The sequence below is a fragment of the Schistocerca piceifrons genome, chromosome 2 (genome assembly GCF_021461385.2).
Source record: "Schistocerca piceifrons isolate TAMUIC-IGC-003096 chromosome 2, iqSchPice1.1, whole genome shotgun sequence".
NCBI lineage: Eukaryota > Metazoa > Arthropoda > Insecta > Orthoptera > Acrididae > Schistocerca > Schistocerca piceifrons.
In genome coordinates, this window is record NC_060139.1 from 120,590,774 (window position 1) to 120,609,738 (window position 18,965).

An 18,965-nucleotide genomic window follows, 5' to 3' on the forward strand; every position below is an offset into this window, starting at 1 on the left:
TGCACATGAGTCAGAGTAGTCTGTTTAGCATGACTACACATTCATAAGCAGGGCGTGAGGTTAGACATCTAGGTTGAGCTAATGCTGTAGTTGGTACACTTCAGGGCATTTGTGGGCCAAAAAGAATGCACATTGCTGAACATCTAGTACGATGTGCCAGGAAGTGTTGTGCAACATGGGTCACACAGTTGGTCCATTGCTTGATTTTCTTGTTAGACGCTTGGAATGGCAGGGGTGCAGCCTGGAATCCTTTCACTAACGAGTCAGAACATTATGGGTAGTTGGAAAGCAATGTCCTGTTGATGACAGCCATCTTCTCAAACACCAGTCATGAGCCTGTTGCATGTTCTATAGAAGCAGTAAAACTTGGGTGGTCACATTCATAAGACAAGTAGTGCTTGAATGAAGAACAAATGCCAGTTCACTCAAAACTTAAAAAACACATGAAAACATGCCGTCCACCTGGGGCAAGCACACACGTGGAAATGGAGGCCACAAAAACCAAATGCCACATTGCCAAATGTTGTATCCGACACTGATGGAGGTGCCCAGATGTTACAGCCCATGAAGTATACATAAACTCAAGCCTCCTTCTTGGTGCTCGATTTACGCCACAAAATTGGGAGTTCACTATGTAGTCTGGGTCACAGCAAACAGATACACAATGTATGCTTAATTGACAGAAGGCCAAACTGAATAACAAAATACAAATTACGTATTCAGTAGGAACTGAAAATTTAATAACATGACACGACGATGGCCCAAAAGTCAGAGTCCACAATTGGCCACGCTGCAGAGGCCTGGTCTTGGCAAGCTTTAAGTTGGCTGTTCCACACAGTGAAGAGTCCCAATGGGGAAAGCGGGCATTGGAGATCTGGTTGCATGATTCCAAGTGGGCCTCCGAATTTAAGAACTGCAGCAGCAGTTGTCACATTGGCTCAGAGAGTTCATCCAGAAGAACTGGTTCAGCAACACTGGGCTCTGCCCTAAATACACACTGAGTGAGGTGGCGCAGTGTGTAGCTCACTGAACTCGCATTCGGGAAGACAACGGTTCAGACCTGCGTCCGGCCACTCTGACTGAGGTTTTCTGCGATTACCCTAAATCGCTTCAGGCAAATGCTTGGATGGTTCCTTAGAAAGAGCATGGCTGACTTCCTCCCCATCCTTCCCTAACCCAGTGTTACTGATGATACCAAATCAACTAACCAACCTCAATACAGTGGAGTGCCAGGATACTTGTGGACCTACCTGCACACGTGCGACTGTGCGGAAACAAGCAGGTCCAAGAGGATGGTGGCCACATGTAGCGAACCTGTTGACCAGGCATGCACTTGAAGTTTCTGTGCTGGTGCTTGTTGATGTGGTCCCTGCAGCTGGCAGTGTAGGCCGTCCATGATACCCTACATTGCACAAAGTCTAACAAATTTTTACTTACTTCTTTGTTTCTCTTGCAGGATTTTTCGGTATATTCATCTAACATATTGTTTTGATGATCTTTTTTCTCATCAATTGTGTACTTTGGCAGTCAATTTTCCTAATATAACACTGAAATCATCTGTCTTTGCTCTTTTTGACTCTTTTGCATCAGTACTGTATTTGTCTGTACTTGTATGTATCTCATCACTTTGAGATTTCATGCTTGCTTTAGTAGTTTCTAGCCGAGCATTTAACTGCCCCAGAGCATGTAAAATTACCTTGCAACCTTCTTCTTTGATGTTTCTGATTACCAATGTCTTGTAGTAAAAACAGTAATATTTGTAAAATTGTTCTTCTCTTGCTGCTGATTGTCACACCAATGTGCCCAAAATATATATACCTTTTTAAGGGAATGCTTTGTGGATGTACACTTTTTTAAACTACACTGAAGCATCAAAGAAACTGGTATAGACATGTGTATACAAATACAGAGATGTGTAAACAATTAGTATACGGTGCTGCAGTCGGCAACGCCTATATGAGACAACAAGTGCCTGGTGCAGTTGTTAGATTGGTTACTTCTGCTGCAATGGCAGGTTATCCAGATCTAAGTGAGTTTGAATGTGATGTTATAGCTGGCACACAAGTGGTGGGACACATCATCTCCGAGGTAGTGATGAAGTGGGGGCTTTCCAGTGCAACTATTTCATGAGTGTACTGCTGCGTATTTTGCATTTTAGGTCAATCGGTGCTACCCATGAGCATCAGACCATAAAACACCAGAAGAAAGTTCTAAATTCACTCAACAGATGATAGGGCAATGCTTCATGGAAAATACCAGTGGCTGCATGCCATGGAAACATAATGGCTAGACACAGGTAAAATGTCTGGTGCTAAGAGGGGTCCATGTATGTCTTCTCAAATTATAGCCACATTTGATGAATTACATAAAAAACTTTCGTTCTTAGTGATCCTGATATTTGTGATTCGGATCCTGAGTACACTCCCATGACTCAAAGGAACCACAATGGCAATGACAACAATGTTGCTGCTGCTGCTGCTGCTGCTGCTGATGATGATGATAATAATAATAATAATAATAATAATAATAATAATAATAATAATAATAATAATAATAATAATAATCGGAACGACATAAAGTAAAAGACTCACATTGCAATTTCTGACAATTGCTGTGGCCAAAATGAAAATTGCAATATAGTTCTATTTTGACACGATATAATATCTGGACGATTTCAAGTCGTTGAGTACAACTTCCCCATTAGCTGTCACATGAATTCGCAATCTGGTAGAGATTTTGCGACAACTGAAAATTGCAACTGCAAATAAGGTGTTTACAGTCTACAACTGAAAATTGCAACTGCAAATAAGGTGTGTACAGTCTGGACAAGTGGTCTGATATCTCCAGATATCGGCCAAGAAAAATACATTTGCTGTATGTAGAATGAAAAGGGAGTACTTCTTTCAGGTAAGACACTTCAAATAGGCATTTGTCTTCAGAAAGAAGACTGTTGATGATCTGGCTGACACCTAATGAATGTATACAACTGGGAGGTGACATGTGAAAACCCACATCTTTATTCATCAAAACATTATGTCATGACATCTGGCACAGAGTAGTTTCAGGAAACATGGGAGACAAAGTCCATTTTTTATTCTTCAATTTAAATATGATGGGCCCAGACTCATTAAAAATAAGAAAGCTGCTGATGTCTGTGTCTCTTAGATGACATCCCTCCTGTTCATCTTGGAATTTTCTTGTCACTAAACCCAACAATGTCATGATGAGTGATGAGTGATTAAGTACTTTCAAGCAATGAGCAATGCAGTTAAGCTTTCCAGTAACTCAGTGTAAATGTTGTCATATGATTGTCTGTCATCAAGTTTTGTTGTCAGCATACATGATTTGAGTAAATAATGGTATCTTCACTGCAGTAATGTGTTTATCTTGGTATATTTCATGTCTTGTCCTCTGTTCCTTGTTCATTTTATTTCTTTATGTAAGAATATCGATGTGAAAAGCCATCCAGAACAAAATGGTTTTTAGAATAAAATTATTCGGATTTGTGGAATACTGCAAACTTTAATCCTCTATTATCTCCGAACTCCTATTTTGACATTTACAGTTTTGTGCCCCTAAGCAGCACCAATCTTCTGTGACACAATTATTGTCAGCCTATATATTAGTTATTCATCAACACATTAATTCTTTAAACTCAGTTATTCCTTTTTAGACACTATTACTAATGCTTGCAACTGCCCCTTTATTGTGCTGTTTGAGGCTTTCCTGCTGCTTGATAGGTTCCCGGGAATTACGCCAGATAATATTGTAAAAACCGCACAATATTTCAGTTAGACAACTGCCTGCCATCTTCAGGTGCTACTGTCGCGTCGCTGAGAAGCTCCCAGCCGCATTTTCTCGCACCGTGGCGCGATTCCGCAGTCCATGACCCATTTCTCCAGCAGAGGGCTCTGGTATTCGATGCCGTATACAATTGGTCTTCGATGATGTTATGCCCCCGCTGGCGCCTCCGCAACATATAAATTGGCGAGCTTCTCAGCGACGCGACAGTAGCACCTGAAGATGGCGGGCAGTTGTCTCGCTGAAATATTGTGCAGTTTTTACAATATTATCCAGCGTAATTCCTGGGAACCTATCAAGCTGCCCCTTTGTTATTTAACAGCTCTCTTAGATATCAAAAAAATGAGGAAAGAGGGTTGGTGATTACATGAATTGAAGTCTACCATGTGTCCTGAGACCTGCGTATACACTACTTCCTAAGTTCATAGGGATCTGTTTTCAGCGATATTTTTGGAATAATAAAAGTCGCTGTATGTAAATTCAGTTCATTAATTCCTGAGACAAGTAAATGGTCCCTAATCTGACTTTTACGCAGTTTCACAGCACTAGCTCCTTCTGACCACAAGGTAAAATTTGACTTGAAAATTACATTCTGAATGATTAAAGTGACTCACTGGCTCTCAGTATAATTTCTTCCAATATCCTGTAATACCAACAGTAACCTTATTTATATTAAAATTCCCATATGGCATTAAGGGCAACGACACATGTAATAATCTGTGATCTCTCTTCCACATATAACTTTTGATACCTTGCTGAAATGTTGGCAGAACTTATTCCAACATTTTAGAATAACTTCCTGTATTCACCAGCTCACTAAAGTATTAATAATGCAGATATTTCCTACAACTAACATGAACTGTTCTGACTGTGGGGCCACGCCCCCAACTATCATCGTCGGCTGCTCATTCCAGATTGAACTGTTTGTCCTGCTTCTGCTGAAGAGTGTGCAATCTAATGCGCCCACCTCCTCCTGATAGTGCTAACTGTTCCTTTCTGGAACCTTCCAGACAAGTAGGTGATTATAATTGATTATTTAGTGAGGGTATTGATAATGGTACCCTTATGAGCTTTGTCTTACATTTGTGCTATTGGCTATATTGCAAAGATCAACAGCAATATTTGGCAGTGAAATTTCTTTCCAAAATTCTCAATTTCTTCTTGATTTATATTTAATATAACCTTCTTATTCAAAGTTAGTTGATTTTTCCAGTACAGAATTAATGTGGGTCCTGCACATGGGGCGAGGATGAAGTGTTCACATTGTCTGAAATAGTATATACGTTCAGAATGTGAATTCTGTTACTCTGAACTGTTGCATCTTGAAATACCGTTCAGATAAACCGTGTAGTTTCTGTTGATGTGGGCTACTTCACCATTGCTAGTGCACCTCTGCTGGAATCTGGAAACTCAAATCAATCCTCAGTTCTACCAAAATAATAGACAGCTCTTCTGTTCAGTACAGTTACATTATATCTTTATTTATAATATCATAAATAAGATAACACTTCATTTACAATTTGAGAGCATACATTGATCCGACATTAACCCTGTATAATGTTCATGAACAATAGTTCTATACAATCAGATAGATAGAATAGAATTTCTCTGTTTTTCTTCCATGATGTAAGTGCTACTGTCGTGCATCCCTGTTTTCTCAATGGCATGCACTGCTTCTCTGAGCTGGGATGTCATAGTGCAGAATAACTGCTCAACCAGCAGGTACCACAACACTTAGCGAAACTGTTATCATAGTCCCATTTTTGGAGAAGCACAGCATCCTTGAGGGCCAATGTACTTGCATGAACAATATAACTTCCCAGTGCTTTACAATTGTAAACATATTAACTAATAACAAATACTTTTGCTTTGGCAGTCATCATTTGTTGGTCAGCTAGACAGGGATAACACATCACTTAACTAAAAAGTGATGTGTCACCCCATGGCATGAACACAGGCTAACCTAACAGTGTGTGCATGCCATTTACTCCTGCCTATGAACATGTTAACATATCATTAGCAGTGTCAGTTAATAGTAACACATAGATAACTATGGCCATGGATCTAAGATAATCTCTTATTTGTTTCTAAATACAGTGAGAAGTAGCTGTTAACTGAAGTGTAAACTTTGATTGTGAGCATAATCATATAAAGAACAACATGAGAAATACAGCAATAAATTAATTATTATGAACTAAGGTGCAGCACAATATGACACACTTCAACTGTAAAAAAAAAAAAAAAATTATTTACTCCAGCTTCATGAATGATGGGTCTCTTTCCAACTTAAAAAATAATTTTGATGTACTACCCACATTTTATATTCAGAAGTGCATCAAACATAAAGTACATATTAAATATGTTTTTCACTGCAGTGTCTTTGAATAAAATATTATTGGTTGTGTAATTTCAAAGAATTATAATATGTATGATGAGCAAAACAGTAGTCAATATATTATCAAACTGTGCTGTGGAACTGTATGATGACAATGAAGAATCATTGTCCAAAATATGTCAAAAAGAACTGATAATGGAATTATAGGGTTGTTGATGGACATAAACAGTAACACCTCTTAGCTTTTTCGGAGTATAACCTGATAATTTTCTTCCCAGTGGCAGTCATTATGAGTAGTGAACCTCCCGGTGTGTACCATATCTTCATCCCTTCCTGAAAGATAAAACATTGACCCAATATCCTAAATAATCTGGCATGCCCTTTTATTCGCGAAATAATTCTCACTCATCTATAGCATGAAATCAGTATTACTATAGGAGAAATCAATCAATGGTTCAAAGTCGGATGCACAAAACCGCATAGGTTCTCTTTTTTTCACCGGCCGAAGGTAGTAAGGGGAGTACTGAACTGTGAAGTTAAAAAGTTGAAATGTTTTTTTAGTTCTTATTGGTTGTTGATTACTGCATCAGCATGGGAATATACACTGCAGCTTAACTCATCATTTGATTATTTAATGTAACACAGTACTCTTTAGTGAGTCAGCCGGAAGAAAAATTATGTTGTCATATTTACCCATTCTGCTGTTAATATGATGTTTCTATGGAAATACATCATGTACTCACCAAGCAGCTGCAAGAGAAAACACTCACAAAAATTAAGGGAAAGTGCAAGCTTTTGGAGCCAGTGGGTTGTCCTTCTGGCAGAAGGATTGAAGGGGGCCAGGGGGGGGGGGGGGGACAAATGGAGGAAAAGGACTAGTGAAGTTTAGGAAATGAGGAGAGTTAACAGAAAAGTCACCCAAAACTCCAGATCGGGAGATTTAATGGACAGAATGAGAAGGGAAGGTTGATTGTTGGGGACTGCAACAGATCAGATTTAAAAACCTGAGAGCTTGAAGGTGCAAGGCAGATTAATATGGAGGGCAGAGTTACTGACAAAACATTGTGCATGAGTTGATAAGGGGGAAAGCTAAGGGCATTGTATGTGGTAGAGGTGGGGGCCTGGGGAAAAGTAGACAGGCCAGGAAGTAAGAGATACAGAAAGCTAAAAGAAAATGAAGAAAGGAGTAGTTACTGAACAGAAATGCTGAGGCCGGAGAAATTAATATAAATTAAGGCCAAGTGGATGGTGAGAACCAAGGACATGTAACATGAGTTCCCACCTGCATACTGCTGAGAAACTGGTGTTGGGGGAGAATCCAGATGGCATGTGTAGTGAGACAGACACCGAGGTCATGACTGTCATTTTTAGAGTGTGCTCTGCAACAGGATATTGTGTGTTTACAGTATACACACTCTGTCTATGGCCATTTGTCCTCGCTGATAAACTGATTATACCATAGGTACACTATAATGCAGTAGTAAAGCTTGTCTGCCGACAACCACATTATATATTGGGCTTCTGCAGCATTTGTTACGGGTGATGGAAAAGGAAAGTACCGTATGCTACACAAACAAGTTTAAGCTATAGTGTTTTGTACGTATGCTTTCTTCAAAAGAGATTCAGCAGATTACACTTCCGCACACAATGCACATTCTATGATTGCCATCCGCCAGGCAATAGAAGCCAAATTATGTGGTGTGGGATTGATGTGAGAACTGTGAAGTGGAAATAAAGGAAAGCTAATGTGTCTGATAAAGTTAGCAAATACATAACTTCTAAGTTGCTAGGGAAGCAACACCATTCTTAGAAAGAAATAGGTGAGCTAGAAGACTTCAATGAAAATGTTTTCTGCTGCACAATATTAGATGTGTATGCTTCCTGACTACACAATACATACTAGCGAATGAACGAAGCTGTGAATTTAGTGACAGTCAACGGACAATATTAAAGGACATTTGCTTGAAATGTCCATTAGCATCAAATTACTTATGGAGAGAAGTAATACTGTGATTGCAGTGAAGTATGCAAGAGATCAGAGACCATGGCACAGCATCTGTTTCATTGATAAAACATCTGTAAAACAGAACCACACTAGATTAGTGTGAAAGAAAATAACTGGTGTGCATGGCAGCCTGAAAATTCTGATGTGTAACAGAGGTTGCCTTATTGTCATTCACAAAGGATCAGCTGACACTGCCGTTATTCCTCAGAGCAACTTAATGTTTGAGGTATCAAATTTAAAAATTGCCATTGTGAAATGATGTACCATGACTTACAAGCCATTTATTGTGATACCTCCCCCAAATTTGCTTATTGTGATGGACAGTGCCAACACTCACTATGTGAAAGCCAACAAAGCCCCTCTGAGACTACCATGTAATCTGATACTATCATTTTAACAATGGGATGCCCACAACTCGTAAGAAACTGGAGTGAAATTGCAGCTGCTTCCTGAGGCCCACAAGCATGCAAACTGTTCTGGTGAAGTAGGGGAGATCACAAAACAACTTCAGTAACAAGTTACTGGACTGCCACCATACTCTTGTCATCACAGTTGTACCAAGATTACATGGGCTCAGGTAAATTTGTATGTTACAGAGAAAAACATCGTGCTTCAAGTTGCACACATTAAGAGTTTCATGCACTCAACAGTCTAAAGCATCAGAAATTTTGCATGGGCTGATTGGTAAGACATGCATCTCAAAGACTAACAGCAAGAAATTGGCATGGTTTTTTTTATGGAGCCTAACATCGTAAAACTTCGCAACTTAGATTCATCTGGTTGGAAGAACAAAGATGAAGAGACAAATTTATTGACTTGAATCAGATAAATACTAAACTAACTGTAATCTTGTCTATGTGGTTATTAAGTCTGTGGTTGTATTGCAGGTTATTAGCATGTAAGGATCTGTGTTTAGAACAGTGATTATGTAATTGCAGGTCAGATTTATGTAGAGGCAAGTAGTGTTCTCCAGTAGCTGTTATGTGAGTGCACATTTAAGTATTTTTTTGTATTTCATGAATTTCATAATTTCTGATTTCACAAATTCATTAAGTACAACTACACCAGACTGATTACCGACGTGAAGCTCACTACCCCCAACCAACAACCAGTTTATTGTTTTTAGTTGAACCCAGTCATATTCGACATACCAATCACAGAGTTTTTTTATTACTTAGTTCTCATTTGTTATTTACTTGTGTGTCTGTGTTGGTTGGTACGAGTGTACTTCTCCGGACTTTATCATTTGCATCTTTCGTTCAGCCATGCTGCTGCAGAATATTTTTTATCACTTCTGTAGTTTTTGGTTGTCAATCACTTTCTTAGTCATTTCCAAATGTTTCTTTTGTTGCACACCACTAATAATATATGGGTTTGACTCTTAATGTGCTATCTGTGATGTCATAAATCGTAATAAGATCAACACAAAATGATAGTTTTATGAAGAGCTTTAAAATGCTACCTTGTATTTGCAGTGTATCAATAAAATGTTGCGTTTCTGTAAAATCTCCAGACTTCCTACTTGTAACATTATTTGGTTGCAGAGGAGTCTTGTTTGTTTTCAGCCGGCTGCAGAACATATGGTTTTCGTAAATAACCACATGGCAACACAACGGCTTGCAGCAGCTGTTGCAGCCTCTTCACACATGCAAACTACAGTACATCATCTCCAGCAGCAGCATGCACAAGTTGGCAATGGGCAGGTAAATACCCTACCAGTTATTGGCATTGTTTTTCAGTCTTTTCATTTAGAAATTTGTTAATTTGTGGAAGTGAAGGTGTCTTGTTTTGTAATCGCTCTTCACATAGCCTTACAATGTACTTAACAAAATTTAGTTCCACTGTTCATGTGAAGATGATTTATGTGGGGCTGGAATATGTTGATATGAATATGTAAAAGAAAATGGGGGGGGGGGGGGGGGGGACTCTGATAATTTGCACACTCATTAAGCCAAAAGCCATTTCCTCTATTCTCTTTATTTCAACATTTCATCAGTAATGTAAATTCAGAAACTCATAGAGGGTAATGTTACTGATCATTTCTCGTGAAGTAATAATGATGTAGAGCTGCAGATAAGTACACGGAAAGGATAATAAATTCCTTAGATTTCAATCAGGTACTTTTATCATTAGAGACTTGATACTTGCAGCTTTGAGATTCTACTTAGAAGGCGACACATGGCAACTTGGTTTTTGTAGTTCTTTATTTTTATGCGACATGAAGTTCTGAACTCGGTTATCAGTATTCAATGCAACTCAAAGAAATTTTCTCAGAATGACTTTAATTCATGAGAGGTATGGCTGCTTGGTTCTATTGGCAGTGCTTGAGACTCTTAGTTGCTTAATCACCAGTTGTAGTCTTGTTTTTAGCATTATTATTATTATTATTATTATTTTCCATTTGATTCAAATACCTAAGTCAGTTTATGTTTAAATCCATCTGTTGCAGAATAATTAGAAAGTGAATTTGAAATTTGAAATGCCGCACAGGAGAAACTTTATTAGCATGGAGTGCATATATGACAGAGATTACATAATATGTCATCACAGTTCACAGATATAATGCAATGCAGAAACATCGTTTCAACAATTCTCTGGGTCCTTCCTGCCCTGGTCTACCTCCAAAGGTATGACAAGCTGGACAGATTACGTGACATGCCTTCCATCCACTGTCACAAGGATGGCCATGTGTAAACTTCCATCTCTGCCTTCTTTCGGCTCATGTACTCATGCCCTCTTCCACAGGTGCCGTGGAAGAACTTCTTGGAGGAGTAAGAAATCACCAACTTGGATTCTTACCGATACTCCATTTGGACATTTAACTTGGTGAAAGTTATACAGGAGCATAGTGTATTGCTAAGGCCAGTGCTTCTAGAAATCTACTCTGCTATTTTTTGACAGAGTTTGAATGCTCTCATCAGGTTTGCGCAGTCAGTGCCTCAGGTCCAGTTGACAATACCGTAAGTCGCTCCCCCTTGAGGAAGTGTGCTGGAGTGACTATTTCATCCTCAATTTGAGAAATAGTCCTTGAGTGCAGAGCGGCTTCAATATTCAAGAACACAGTTATCCCTTCTTCGTCTATAGCCGAGCATCCTAGTACTTTTCTGAGACATCTTTTCATTGAGCTCACCATTTCTCTCTGAATTCTCCCCACCGCAGTTCCAGTATATCTTTGTTCAGAGCTTGGAATTTTTGAGCATTGTCTCTCTAGATGGTGCTTGGAATACAACGTCAACCAATAAATCTTTGTATTGAATCAAAGGACAGATAAATAATGCAACATAGCATTTACCACTGGTATTTCCTACTTCTGTGTTTAATGGTCCTGCAAAATCAACACTGTTTACTGGGAATTGTCTGTGCTGTGCTACTTGGTTGGCTGGCAATGCAGCTTCTATTTCTGCTGTACCTGTCCTTCAGCGACTTCCTTCTCTCTTCTTCCTCCTCCTCGGGGATTTTAATGCCCTATCACCCCTTGTGGGTCAGTGCTTTTTAGTCTGTTTGGGGTCTCTTCATAGAACAGTTCCTTGAGGACCATGAGCTGTGCCTTCTAAATGATGGTTTCCACACCCATTTTAGAGCCGTTTACAGCACATTCTCTGCCATTGATCTTTCACTCACTTCCCATCCCCCTCTCGTTTCATGACACTGGTCACAGCACAATGACTTCTGCAATAGTGGCTACTTCCCATTGATTCTCTAGTTCTCTTCCCACCTCCTGATGGCCATGTTATCCCCCTGGGCTTTCCATTGTGCTGATTGGCTCTATATACCTCTCAGATTATGTTCACCTTTTTTTTGTCAGGTTGTATTGATTATATAATAAATTCCCACAGTCAGCATTGACACCCCACATGCGGCAGGCCTTTTTTGCTGCTGGATGCTTCCTTGGTGGAGCACAGCCATTGCCATCCCCATCTGTGATCACAGTCGAACCTTGCAATGCAGTTAGTGGCACCTTCCACTGGTCTTGCTACCTTTGAACACATTCATGCTAAAGCCTGTTATTTAAAACAGAGCAAGCTAGTGTGTTGAGGATGCTCTGTCCCCTCCCTAGGTTCCTCTGTCCCTCTGTCATGGGTATGGGCTATGCTCCGCACCCTCCCATGATGCCAACAAGTGTCTTCCATCCTGGGCGTTGCCCTCTCGATTCACCTTCGTACATATCCATCGGTTCTTGTGGAACACCTTGCAACACATTTTGCACCAGCATCCTATCTGGCTGCCTTCCTCCCCCAGAAACAGCAGGTTGTAGCTTCCCAATTGTGTTTTACCCATTGTCAGGAGAAATTCTCCAGTGAACCTTTCACTGAATGGGAACAACTTCTGGGCCTCTCCTCTTCCCATGACTCAGCCCCTGGCCCCGATTCCATCCATAACCAATTGCTTCAACACCTCAGTACTCCACAAAGACGATCTCTCTACTGGGTGTTTTTGACTACTCAGAGGTGTCTTCCCTTCTCAGTGCAGTTACAGCCCTTCTTCGTCTATAGTTGAGCATCCGAGTGCTTCTCTGAGATATCTTTTCATTGAGCTGACCATTTCTCCCCGAATTCTCCCCACCACAGTTCCAGTATATCTTTGTTCAGGCATGGAATTTTTGAGCATTGTCACTGCAGTTGGTGCGTGGAATACCATGTCAACCAATAAATCTTTGTATTGAATCAAAGGACGGATAAATTGCGCAACATAGCATCTACCACTGGTATTTCCCACTTCTGTGTTTAATGGTCCTGCAAAATCAACACTGGTTGCTGGCAATTGTCTGTGCTGTGTTACTTGGTTGGCTGGCAATGCAGCTTCTATTTCTTGACCAGTGAAACTGCATACTCTTTTACAAGGAAGGCAGCGATGAATGATCTTTATAATGTGGCAGGCATGTAATATACAAAAGGAGGTGCAAAGCTCTGAAAAATACAATTCTAACAGAAAGATGCATGTGTGTATGCAAGATTAAAAGCTTTATGAAACAGTGGTTTCCATCTAGAATAAGTGAGTGACATTCTTCTGCGGTTTACCTGGCATACTGTAAATTACCACTGAGCTGTAACAAATCTTCATCCAGAAATGGGTTGAGACTTTCTTATTTTATTTTATTTTATTATTTTTTTTAAAGTGTTTTGTAGTCTTAACCTAACAGAGCTTTGTAATTTCTTCCACAGTAAATTCTCCCACAGTAAATTCTATGTGCAAGTTCACCTTGTCAATCAGTTTCCTTTTAAAATGAAAAATCTGGGCTTTGAGTTGTAGTACTGTCCAGTAAGAACTAAACCTTTCAGCATCTATTAGAGACTTTCTGGAGGGACAGTCTCTGATCGATCATCTGATTCCGTTGGAAACCACAATTTGGGAGGCCTTTTCTCAGTGCTACCATTTTGTCACAGTTTCCTTTGATCTCCGTAAGGCGTATGAAATGGCTTGGTGCACTGACATCTTAATTACACACCATGACCTGGAGTCTCGGGGCACCCTCCTGATTTTTATTCACCAGTTTCTGTTGTTGTTAAGAGTTCGGGTTGGCACCATGGACACAGGAGAATGGTGTTCCACAGAGTTCCGTATTAAGTGTCCTTCTTTTCCTCATCACTATTAATGGGCTCATGGCCCCTTGTCAGGCTGTTGGACACCTCTACTCTACATATGGTATCTGTATCTGGGCTAGTTCCTACACAGTGGCCTCTGTGGAGAAACAGCTCCAGGATGCCATCCAGCATGCGTCTATGAGGACTTTCTTCCACAGTTTTCAATTCTCACCCCTTAAATCTCAGATGGCACATTTCTCACCATACTACAGTCCATCCTGATCAAGAGCTCTGCCTTGCCGCACAGTGCCTGACTGTGGTCCCCCAGTTCCGTTTCTTGGGTCTTTTTCCTGACAATAATCTCACTTGGTTGCCCAAATCCACCTTCTGAATATTGACTGTTTCTGTAAACTCTAAGCCCTTTGCTTTCTTGCCCACACTTCTTGGAGTTCAGATTGCTAGAACCTTTTGTACCTTTATCGGACCTTAGTTCTGTCCTGTCTGAACTATGGCTGTCTGTCCTGTCTGGACTGTGGTTTTTAAGTGTAACACTCAGCTCTTCTTCCACACTACTTGTCTTGCTCCCGGTCCAATATCAATAGTCTTCTGGATCACGCTGGGATCCCCAACCCCCTTTGGTTCAGCAGTCCCAGCTTCTGGTTTCCTACTCCATCACTATCCACTATTTCCCTGCTCATCCCCCCTGTTCTATTCTTTTCATAACTCCAGATGGATTTCCTGATTGGGCTCCGCCTCGCTTCTCTTTGCCGCAGTGTCTATCTTCTCTCTCTGTTCTGTTTGCCACATACTCTCCCGAACCTTTGCGTCAGTAAATGGTCATCTCTCACTCCAATTTTGTAATGAATGGACTCAGTGAGTGACCTTCAGGCTGTCGCGTAGTGTTTTTCCTACCACCTTGTGGTCTGTGGCACACACGACCTCCTCACTGATCTTGACCGTGCTCTTTATTCGGTTGATTTCTGTTGGGTTCCTGGCTGTGTGTGTGTCCAGATAATGAGCTTGTCAATTGTGTGGCTGGTAGGCAGCCATGCACCCCATCACGGCTAGGGATCAACTGCTTGTTTTGCAATCAATTATCCTTCTACATTCCATTCTACTATTGCTTCAACTACTAGTACACTGGCAGTAATTTGGTTTGTTTCACTAATGAATACAGATAAACAGAATGCTCCACTGCAAGAATGACTTGGCTGGAGGTGCATATTACACAAGAAGAAATCCAGCCATGTAGTCGCCACAAATTCTCTCTGAATCAATATGTGCTCGGTCTATGTGTTTTCGATGTTCCTGCGATTCTGAAAGTTCCTGTTCGTGTTGCCAGCTTAGAAAGTGAATTTCAGATGTCAGATACGGATTACTTTTTCCACAGAGTGTCTACCTCAAGAAATTACGTAATATGTCAATAAAATTTCACAAATATAACACAATGCAGAAGCATCATTTCAGTGTTTCTCCACAGCGTCACATATGTGTTAGTTAACACATATATAATTATCATTTTGTATTAAAGCTGCATGTGAGTTGAGGGGAACTGCGATATTAGAGTGGGTCGCTATATGGAGAGCTTTAACTGTACTTGTTATCTGTATGTGGTTACAAACTTAACAGTATATATGTTACTGTTAGTTAAGATGGTTGCCTATATCGAGATCTTGTGCCACACTCTAGTAGAACTACCTGCTGAATAGGTGACAGCTGCTTGGGAACAAAAGATTTCAGTAAATTGCACAACAGTTAGAAAAGATACGACATATTTAGCAGGGGTTGGCTGTGCCTGTAATAGCATGTCACCATTCATTACTGAAGCAGCAGATTGTGTTAAGTGGCATTGTGGGTGAAAATACTCTAATACAACAACAAAAAAGGGTTGTAATGTTGTGTGTGGACAACAGCAATTCGCTTGATCCTTCTATGGCATGAGATGATATTTGACTACTTACGTAGTGGTGTTCCAAGAGCTCACAAGGGGCTCACAGTTCTTTTGTGAGTACATGGGGCCCCATCCCTTGCACTACTACTTCCCTTTCTGTGTTTGCACCTCCATTGTTCTATTCTTTTTTTTCCCCCCCTCTCTAGTTTCCCATTGGGTAGTCTTCTTAGTGCTGATTGTGCTAGGCTCTGGTTCGTGTTTTGGACATTCTATTTCTTACCTTCTGGCCTTCTAAAACTTTTTATTATTAATTACACAGTCACATTGTTGGATTTGGCATGATACTTCTTTTCTAAATTTTACGAAAGTGTGGATTGTGCAGGAAATGTCATCCAGCCCAGCTTATATTTCACCTTTTGTGCCTTTCTCTCTTTTCACCCTTCTTTCTTGCAATGGTACTACACCGAAAACCCAGCATGGTAGCCATTCCATTGTGTAGGTGTATGTGTGTGGGGGTAGGGCAGTAGGCTTCATCAAGTAACTGATTAATGGTAGCCCCCTGACCATGCAGGGATTATACCGTTGGTGCCTGATCTGGGAAGTCCCCAGGCAAGCTAAGGAGTGTGTCCCCATCATGGCCGGGACATAAGGACTTGGGGCAATGTTTTACTGGCCAGGTAATTGTTGATGTTGTCGGTGGTGCCTGTATAGAGAGCCCCTGTTTGGGATGGGTAGTTTCTCGGTGGAATTAATCTTCCATCTGCTGGTGGCCACACATCCCAAGCAGTCTCTTCGGAAGTTGAGACATGTTACAGTGCGGAGAGGTGTGACACCAAAATGTTTCCCTCCATGGCTATGCCATGAGAGAAACGTAAGGCTCAGGGACAAAGTGAGAAATACCCCTCCCCCCCCCACCCCCCCGTTCCCCAATACTTGGTTTGTTCTAAGACAGATGGGATTCCTTTTTGTCTATAAAGCCATTGATTTTTGTTGAACAGCTCAAGGACAAGTTTGGGGAAATGGCAACCATTTCAGAAATGAAAAGTGACTCCATTCTGTTCAAAGCAGCTTTCCCTGCTCAGTCACAGGTGCTGTTTGCCTGCGATGAGCTGGGTGACATACCTGTCACTGTAACACCCCATAAAAGTCTGAATATGGTACAGGGTGTCATTTTCCACCAAGCTCTCCTCTTACAGATTGATGATGAGTTACTTGCTATTTGGGAGCAATGAGGTGTGCATTTTGTCCATAGTGTTCAATGGGAAACAAAAGACAACAGAATGGATACTGGGAGACTTCATTATGGCCTTCGTAGGTGATCTGTTGCCAGAAGAGATCAAGGTGATGGTATATTGCTGTGGTGTCAAGCTGTATATTGCTCCTCCCATGTGGTGCTACAAATGCATGCGATTTGGACACATCTTCTCATTGCAATATCAGTTTTGTCTGTAAGGATTGTGACCATCTGTTACAGACACACACTCCTTGTGCCCCTCTCCTCATTTGTGTCAACTGTGAGGAGCACCATACTGCTGCAACACACCATCCTCTTAGTGACTGGACTAGTGCCCTCTGTCTCTTTAGCATGTAGCCCTTGGAGCTGCTCCACAACAGCCTCTCCCATGGTGTTTGGAAGTCATCATCCTATTGCTCCTTCCACATTCCCTTTGGGAGTGTGAACTCCCTATCTGCTGGGGACATCAGGCACCACTTACCAGGAAGGGCTCCCTCAGGACACCCCCTTCCAAGGTCTCCATTGACCTGCAGTTGGATGCCAGCCCATGGCTGAAGGAGCTACAGGTTGCAGATCATAAGACTTCGCATTCCTCCTCTGTCGCAGGATCTTGGGCAGATAAGCCCTAGCAGAAGTGTAAATCATCTGTGGATAAGCAGAAGTGTGCCAAAAAGAGAGAAATCCTGGTGTGCTCTGTGCCATGAGGCCCTGTGTGTTCCCGCCTTTGTTGTATCCGAAGCAGTGTTCCTGGTGGTCCCTATGGCTCCATACCCTGCTCCTCTCCCCCTCCCCAAGCACTCTCATTTGGAACAAATGTGTGTTGATGGCGTATCTTCTCAACCACTGGCAGCAGCTGGCCCTGAGGCATGTCTTGTCCCTTCACGCCCCCACAGGATATTGATAGCATGATCCTCTAGTGGAACTGTGGTGGTTTTTTCTGCCACTTGGCTGAGCTACATCTTGTTTTGTGCATTTCCCAGGTTTTTTGCATTGCCCTCCAGAAAACTTGTTTCCCAGCAATGTGGACCCACATCCTCTGCAGCTATTGGGGCCATTTTAAGAATCACACTGACTTTGAGTATTGAGTATTGTTCTGGACTCTCTCTATAGCAGACATGTGCCACTCAATATGACTTTGGAAGATGTGACAAGTTGTGTGAAGGCATATCTGGAATTTACCGTCTGTAATGTGTATCTCCCTCCCAATGATGAAATGTTCCAGATTGTATTGTCTGCATTGTTTTCTGAGATATTCCACCCTTCCTAATATTGGGTAACTCAAATGCCTGTAACACTTCGTGGGGTGGAACTACGACTACTGGGTGTGCTAAAGCTATCAAAAACTTACTCGCAAAGCTCAATCTTTGCCTCTTAAATACTGGGATTCCTACACATTTCAGTGTAGCGTATGGGTCTTGTTTTGCTATTGTTCTTTCTGTTTGCAGCCAGGTCTTTTCCCATCCATCCAGTAGAGAGTCCATGATGTTCTATGCAACAGTGATCATTTTTCAGCTGTTAGGGCCCTCCCTCGCATCTCTCACTTGGGTGACCACCCAGATGGGCTCTCTCCAAAGCTGATTGTAATGCTTTCATCACTGCCATCACCGTTCGCACCCCACCACATGGAGGTCCAGAACGTAACTACATCCAGTCTGTCTGCAGTTGACTCAGTGATCCCCTGTTCCTTGGGATCCCCCCATCAGAAGAGAGTACGTCGATAGACGCCTGAAATTGCTGTGGCCATTAAGGAATGCAGGCAGGCTCTCCTATACTGTGAGTGACAACCATTGAAGACGCATCCCATTACAGGTCTATGCCCAGGTCTACCATCTCATAAAACAACAGGAACAAGAATGGTGGGAGCAGTATGTTGCTACCATAAGACCATATATCCCTCCTTCGGAGATTTTGGTGAAGATTCTACACCTCTGTGGACACCAGTACCCTGTTGGTGTACCTGTTATTTCTGTAAATGGTGGTGTCACCACCAACCCCAACACTGTTGCTGAACATTTTTCTCTTTACTGTTTATAACAACAATCAATTTTTGACACTTAATGTAATTGGATAGATAAAAAGTATACTCACGATGCACCTGCAGAACACACACGTAAAAGAAGGCTATAATTAGGCAAGCTTTCAGAGCCAGTGGCTGCTTCTTCAGACAGTAGGGTTGA

The 18,965-nt window shown here is 41.4% G+C and overlaps 1 protein-coding gene across 4 annotated transcripts in view; it reads left to right on the forward strand.

Moving 5' to 3' along the window:
* LOC124776586 (pumilio homolog 2) overlaps positions 1-18,965 on the forward strand; it is a 592,179-nt gene that overhangs the window by 58,584 nt on the left and 514,630 nt on the right. For all 4 annotated transcript variants that reach the window (XM_047251637.1, XM_047251640.1, XM_047251639.1 and 1 more), the window contains exon 4: positions 9,707-9,844. In XM_047251637.1, the coding sequence (XP_047107593.1) occupies positions 9,707-9,844 (138 nt within the window). The remainder of the gene's footprint in view (positions 1-9,706; positions 9,845-18,965) is intronic.